General features: G+C 42.9%; 3 protein-coding genes across 3 annotated transcripts in view; 2 read left to right on the top strand and 1 right to left on the bottom strand.

The window, feature by feature from the left end:
* Positions 1-2,344: 2,344 nt before the first annotated feature.
* On the top strand, positions 2,345-3,355 carry K450DRAFT_249624 (uncharacterized protein). The gene has a single exon (XM_051590431.1). It carries the CDS (start codon positions 2,561-2,563, stop codon positions 3,209-3,211), a length of 651 nt encoding a protein of 216 aa, XP_051442867.1. The 5' UTR covers positions 2,345-2,560; the 3' UTR covers positions 3,212-3,355.
* A 31-nt stretch (positions 3,356-3,386) lies between these two features.
* Positions 3,387-3,809, bottom strand: K450DRAFT_249615 (uncharacterized protein). The gene has a single exon (XM_051590430.1). It carries the CDS (start codon positions 3,799-3,801, stop codon positions 3,562-3,564), a length of 240 nt encoding a protein of 79 aa, XP_051442866.1. The 5' UTR covers positions 3,802-3,809; the 3' UTR covers positions 3,387-3,561.
* Positions 3,810-5,327: 1,518 nt separating this feature from the next.
* Positions 5,328-6,909, top strand: part of K450DRAFT_301538 (uncharacterized protein) — a gene marked incomplete at both ends in the record, with an annotated part of 2,510 nt that continues 928 nt past the window's right edge. The window contains 4 exons of the mRNA XM_051593749.1: positions 5,328-5,502; positions 5,572-5,725; positions 5,794-6,416; positions 6,479-6,875. Of these exons, the coding sequence (XP_051442865.1) occupies positions 5,328-5,502; positions 5,572-5,725; positions 5,794-6,416; positions 6,479-6,875 (1,349 nt within the window). The remainder of the gene's footprint in view (positions 5,503-5,571; positions 5,726-5,793; positions 6,417-6,478; positions 6,876-6,909) is intronic.

Below are 6,909 nucleotides of genomic sequence, written 5' to 3'. Positions count from 1 at the left end.
AAAAAAAAAAAAAAAAAAAAAATGAGATGCTTATGCCTCCAGAGTGTAAAATATGTTTTCTCTTCAGGCATATAGCAACAAGTACATTTGACCGCATAAGAATTGTCGTGCCCAATTCATAACATGAGAGAATGAAGTCCAACGATTTCCTCGTTGCACTCCATCCTAATCCGAAACTCAAAGTAAATGCTACACCATACATTAGAAACTTTAAGATTGCTCAACGTGAGAAAATAGTCATTTATTTTGTGCATTAAAAATAGAAGCCCTAAAGGCGATAGAGTTGTGTTCTAAGATAATGTCGGCAGCATTTAGAAAATTCAAAAATGGAAAGGCGCAAAAAGGGAAATATTATAAAAATGATACAGTTCGTACCTTCTTTTTTCACTAACGACAATTTCAAATAAGCACATCATGCTGTCAATTTTTCTATTAAAATTTCAGCAACGTTCAGCAGATTGGCAAAGCTGTTGGCTCAGCTAAGGTTGAATTGAGATTTTTGTCTATTTCAAGAGAGATATGTTCAACTTTAAAACTGAATTTTGAACTTCGGCTCGATAGGAAAGTAAAAACAATGACCACCAAAAAAGTCTCAGCTATCATACGAGACTCTCAATCTAAATAACAGTAAATTTACAAGACCGCGTTATTCAATACACGCTGCGTATTAAGGAAATCACGGTCGCGAGCGTGTTATAGATAGTCACAGTACATGACGAACGCAACACGACCGCGTTCCGGCTGCGCGACAACTGACGTGCTAAGAGCTTTTTATGGTAGTCATTTATGTGCATTGGAAAGTTAGTGTTTCAGATTGAAACACGGCCTATAGGAAACATGCCATTATGAGAGAACTATGCTGCTTCATTCGACGAACAAACCGTGATTTGACGGCATTTTTGGTTCAATTCGAACTGAAAACTGGTACCGAATGTTCTTTACATTGTTGTAACGTTACTCAGCGTATTTGAAAGCAGTTACCATTAGCATTCATAGCTGCAAACAGCTCAATATGTCCTTCCGAGGAACAAGTTATGCTTGAATCATCACGTGCTGCTGAAATAACGCGCTGAGAACTGACAATAAGTCGCCTTTTCGAGCGCGTACGCGGGCGATACCTTCTTTCCTTTTGCCAAAACTTTAGTCATGGGTGGCAGCGGCAGCTACGACTTTGCTCAGGCTTTAAAAGCAAAAGAAGAGATGATCCGAAGCACCATTTCAACCTCTCATAATCTCCCTCCACCATCTCCATCCCCACGACCGACAGGTCCTCCTGGCGACAGACGAGAAAGCCTAACACTTTTTCAAAAGCTCAATCAAGGTAATGTCAGCGTGATGGTGTCTATTTTACAACTGAATAATTTCTTCTAAAACCTGAACTTTATTTAGGCGATACGGGCGTTTCCACTGACTCTACAGCTGATGAACGGAACGATGATATCAATGACCCTATAGTGAAATATGACGAAGAGCTACTTAAGCGCGTACAAAAGCAGGCTCAAAGCAGGGCTTCTTCTTCAATTCAAGTCTCAAACACTAATACGTATGTAATTTGAGCAATCGAGCAAGAATCTTTATTCAATTTCATTAACATATTTGCAACTCCATTAGGACTCCCCTAGCAAGCCAAAAATCTCCACAGTCGCAGAGCAATCTTAAAAAGAGAGCTCTCACTGCACCACGGTCACCTAAAACCATTAGAAAGGAGAGCCCTGTTCAACACCGTTATTACACTCGAAGCTCTGCCAAGAACTTTCCAAGTTCAAGTCTCGGCTCACGACCCAAGTTGCCAGGGCGTCGATCAGCGTCCACGAGTTCTCCTCCAAAGACTCCCACCCGACGCACTGTGACAATCGCACCTTTGCCAAGTCGTTTTAAAGAATATCTACCAGAAGATTCAGAAGAAGATTCACAAGAAGATTCACAAGAAGATGACGCTACACATTCACCACCGGAATTGAACTCTGCAAACGTACCTGCAAGCGGCAAAGAGGATCGCAAAGGCAAATCTGTTCTAAGAAATAGCCAGCCTGCCAAGGATGAGCCAAAGCCTGATAGCAAAGGAAAATCCAAGGATGATTCCAAACCCGATAGCGAATCTGCTTTCGACGCACATGCAGAACGCATAAGACGTCTTTACGATGTCCCGCTCACTCCAGGTAAATGAGTCAGCATGCAAACCTCAATTTAACAATGCAACTAACAATGGTATTTTGTTTTAGTTGAAAAGTGGCTAGTTAAACATGAGCACCTTTTCAATACCCCGGAAGACGTACTGATCAGTGAACAAACGTGGTTTGAGTATTTCTTTTGCCGTACTATATACGGTAGAAAGAGACTAGCCACCAGGGAACTGTGGGCATTGACTACGCCTTCAGAAGATCCTGCCACCGATGCATTTGATTGGGCAAGAACTCAGTTGCTAGCTCGTGCTAAATACCAGGCAGGGGACGAAGCTTCATCATCGACTCCCGCCGCCGAGGAACCCACCGAAGAACCCGCCGAAGAACCCACCGAGAAACCTGCCGATAAACAAGGCTCAAGTTTAAACCCTTTCACTATGGGCAAGAACTTCTTTTCAAAGGTACAAGACGCTCTGGCTGGCAGTAAGAATGAAGAAGTTCCTGACAAAGAGAAGCTTCCGCCTCCAGCTGCCGAGGAGCAAGAAGACCAGGTCCCTGACGAAGAGAAGGTTCCGCCTCCGGCTGCCGAGGAGAAAGAAGACCAGGCCACTGACAAAGAGAAGACTCCAGCTCCGGCTACCGAGGAGAAAGAAGAGCAAGGACTTGACAAAGAGAATTCTCCAGCAGGACTGGGTGACCTCAAGCCTTTCATAGCGCGTCTTCCCACTTTTGGAGAAAGCAATGAGCCCATCAAACGGCGACATACGGATAGCTACAAAAGGGCCACGACACCTGAACCACTAAAGGAAAATAAGCCTACAAGTAAGAGCGCAGAAGCAAACAAGACTACCAACGACTGGTTCGCTGTTACGCCTAGTAATGAGAATGTACTCCAGCCTTTTCAAGCGCGTTCTCCATTCACTGAACGTCGCCTAAACCGAAACTTACTTGAAGATTTTAAAGCCTCCATACCCACATCAACCGCTGCTTCTGATGATAAGCCTGCCAGTTCCAACACCTCGCGAAAGCGAAAGCTGGAAGGTCAAAAGGAAGAGGGCCGAGCCACGTACAGTAGATTCAAAAAATGATTAGTATAGTAAATTAGTGAATAAAAGTATCTTCTTCCTTACTCCATATATGCCGCGCGTAAGATTTTCGTGAAGCTACTGGAGGTAGCCCATACTTTCAAGGTTTTCAAGGTTAGAATAAGCAAGACATCCTGGAATGCAACATACAAGATTCGAGTTTTCAGTCCTTCGTGAGGGGTTTCTTCTTGAAGATGCTCAAGTGATCTTAGTGGCGTTGTCGCATCTCCGCAATGCTGTGGCACTTTGGTAAGACTGGGTGGAAGATCGGATCACAACTTGGACCGACTTCAAACATGGCCGAATTCCTGTTCACTGATGTAAAAGAGTAAGTTATCTCTGGCATGTATGAGCTACGGAATTGAAAGTTCAGTACTACCACGATTTGTAGTCTTCAACCCCGCCGACGCTCCAGTTTCTTGCAAGATTTGGGCCATGTATTGAGCCGCCTGCCGAGCCATCAGAGACGGCACCCAGCGCTGGATCAAGCTGTTCGGAAGTACCTCTGACGGATCAGTCTGAACCAGAGGGAAGCGGTTGTAACACTTCAGAAATGCGAAAGCTAGAAGAGCAAGAGGAAGAGAACCAACCATGATCAGTCGTTTCAAGAACTGCTTCCACCGCTTCAAACCAATAACTTCTGTAAATATTTTCCCATTTTCCAGCTTGTAAATGCGTACATAAAACATAGATTCTACACCTGAATTGTATATATTATATGAACACTTGTTGAAAAGGTAAATTGCTCAACATTACATTTGAGGGGAACGACAAAGTAGAACGAAATAAAAAGGAACGTGAGGTAAAATATTACAAGAGAAAGGAATGAGAACATTGCAGTTGAATTCAGAAGAAGGATATGCGGGGGATGTGCACGCAGCGCCAAATCAGTCTAACTATCATTGACGTATTCTTCGGGTGATTGGCAAGTGCACATCAAGTTACCGTCACTCTGAGTGTAACAGAACAATAGTTTCAACTTCTACGACAATTATTGCATGTTCCAATATATGTCACAAACAGGAAGAAAAAAATAAATAGAATGAAATTGGGATGCTTATGCCTCCAGAGTGCCAAAGTTTGATTTCTCTTCACTGACCACAAAATACTTGTCCTGCCCAATTCATAAACATGAAAGAATTAAGTCCAATGATCTCCTCGTTACAGCCCATCATAATCCGAGATTCAAAATAAATGCTAGAGCATACACTAGATAATTTAAGATTGTTCAACGTGAGAAAGTAGTTGTTTATTTTGAGCTTTAAAAATACTTAAGGCGATAGAGTTTGTTCGAAGATGGTGTCAGCAGCATTTGGAAAATTCAAAAATGGAAAGGCATCAGAAAGGAAATATTAAAATTTCGTACCTCATATTTTCATTAAACACAATTTCACATTAACAAATCACGCTGTCAATTTTTTTTATTGAAACTATCAGAATCATTGAGCGGGTTGGCGAAGCTGTAGGCTCAGCTACAATTGAATTGAGATTTTTGTCAAGAGAGATATGTGCAAATTTGAAACTCAATTTTGAACTTCGGCTCGATAGGAAAGTAAACCACAATCACCAAAAAAGTCTCAGCCAAACAGGGACTCTCAATCTCAATGAAAGTAAATTTACAAGACTGTACGCTGTGTACAAGGAAATCACGGTGCGAGCGTGTTGTAGATAGTCACATTACATGAGGTAAGAAACACGGTCGTGTTTCTTACAGGACAGGCAGCGCGACAAGTCAAGAGCGTGATATTGAAACCATTTATGTGCATTGGGAAAGTTAGCGTGTCAAGGTGAAACTAAGCCTATGAGATACGTGTCATTATGAGAGAGCCATGCTGCTTCATTTGACGAACAAACCGTGATTTGAACGCATTTCTGGTTCAATTCGAATCGGAAAGTGGTATCGAATGTTCTTTACATTGCTGTAACGTCGCTCAGCGTATTTGAAAGCAGTTACCATTAGCATTCATAGCTGCAAACAGCTCAATATGTCCTTCCGAGGAACAAATTATGTATGAATCATCACGTGCTGCTGAAATAACGCGCTGAAAACTGACAATAAGTCGACTTTCTAGCGCGTACGCGGACGATACCTTCTTTTCCTTTACAAAACATTTTGGTCATGGGCGACAGTGGCAACGACAAAGATGCTCAAGCTTTAAAAGCAAAAGAAAAAGTTATCCAAAGCACCATTTCAACCTCTCATAATCTCCCTCCACCATCTCCATCCCCGCGATCGACAGGTCCTCCCGACGACAACCGAGAAAGTATAGCACTTTTCCAAAAGCTTGATCAAGGTAATTTCAGCGTAATGGTGTCTATTTTTACAATAAAACACTTAATTCTAAAGCCTGAGCTTTATTTAGGCGACACAAACGTTTCCTTTGACTCTATAGTTGATGAACGGAACAATAATATCAATGACCCTTCAGTGGAAGATGACGAAGAGCTACTTAAGCGCGTACAAAAGCAACCTCAAGACATAGTTTCTTCTTCGGACCAAGCCTCAAACACTAATACGTATGTAATTTGAGCAATCGAGCAAGAACCTATATTGAATTTCATTAACATATTTGCAACTCCATTAGGACCCCCCTAGCAAGCCAAAAATCTTCACAGTCGCAGAGCAATCTTGAAAAGAGAGCTCTCACTGCACCACGGTCGCCTGAAACCATTAGAAAGGAGAGCTTTATCCAACACCGTTATAATACTCGAAGCTCCTCCAAGAATTTTCCAAGTTCAAGTCTCGGACCACCACCCAAGTTGGCAAGGCGGCCTCGATCAGCGTCCACGAGTTCTCCTCTAAAGACTCCCACCCGACGCACTGTGAAAATCGCAGCTACACCAAGTCATTTGCACCAATATCTACCAGAAGATTCACAAGAAGATGACGCTACACATTCACCACCGAAATTGGACTCTGCAAACGTACCTGCAAGCGGTAAAGAGGATCGCAAAGGCAAATCTGTTCCAAGAAGTAGCCAGCCTGCCAAGGATGAACCGAAGTCCGATAGCAAAGGAAAATCTGTTCCAAGCAGCAGTTCGCATTCCAAGGATGAAGCAAAGCCTGATAGCAAAGTCAAATCCAAGGATAATTCCAAACCGGATAGCAAAGGCAAATCCAAGGATGAAGCAAAGCCCGAAAGCGAACTTGCATACGACGCAAGAGAAGAACGCAGAAGACGTCGTTCGGAAGTCCCGGTCGCTCCAGGTAAAAGAGTTAGCATACAAACCTCAATGTAACAATGTAACTAACAAAGGTATTCTTTTTAGTTGAACGTTTGATGGTCTCCAATGACAACCGTCTTTCTACAACGGAAAAAGAGCATGCCCCTGACAAAGAGAATTCTCCAGCTGGACTGAGTGACTTCAAGCCTTTCATAGCGCGTCTTCCCACTTTCGGAAACAGCAATGAGCCTATCAAACGGCGACATACGGATAGCTACAAAGTGGCCACGACACCTGAACCACTAAAGGAAAATAAGCCCAAGTGCAAGAGCGCGGAAGCAAACAAGACTGCCAACGACTGGTTCGCTGTCAAGCCAAGTAATGAGAATATACTCCAGCCTTTTCAAGTGCGTTCTCCATTCACTGAACGTCGCCTAAACCGAAACTTACTTGAAGATTTTAAAGCCTTCACACCCACACCAACCCCTGCTTCTGATGAAATGTCTGCCAAAAAGGACGCTGAATGCAGTTCTGAG

This window comes from Umbelopsis ramanniana, assembly GCF_025399195.1.
Source record: "Umbelopsis ramanniana AG unplaced genomic scaffold K450scaffold_44, whole genome shotgun sequence".
Lineage (NCBI taxonomy): Eukaryota > Fungi > Mucoromycota > Umbelopsidomycetes > Umbelopsidales > Umbelopsidaceae > Umbelopsis > Umbelopsis ramanniana.
This window is presented reverse-complemented; position numbering and strand designations above follow the sequence as displayed.

Bases quoted from the DNA above. Each gene is read 5' to 3' on its own strand.
- K450DRAFT_249624 (XM_051590431.1), top strand. From the start codon at position 2,561: ATGGGCAAGAACTTCTTTTCAAAGGTACAAGACGCTCTGGCTGGCAGT.
- K450DRAFT_249615 (XM_051590430.1), bottom strand. From the start codon at position 3,801: ATGGTTGGTTCTCTTCCTCTTGCTCTTCTAGCTTTCGCATTTCTGAAG.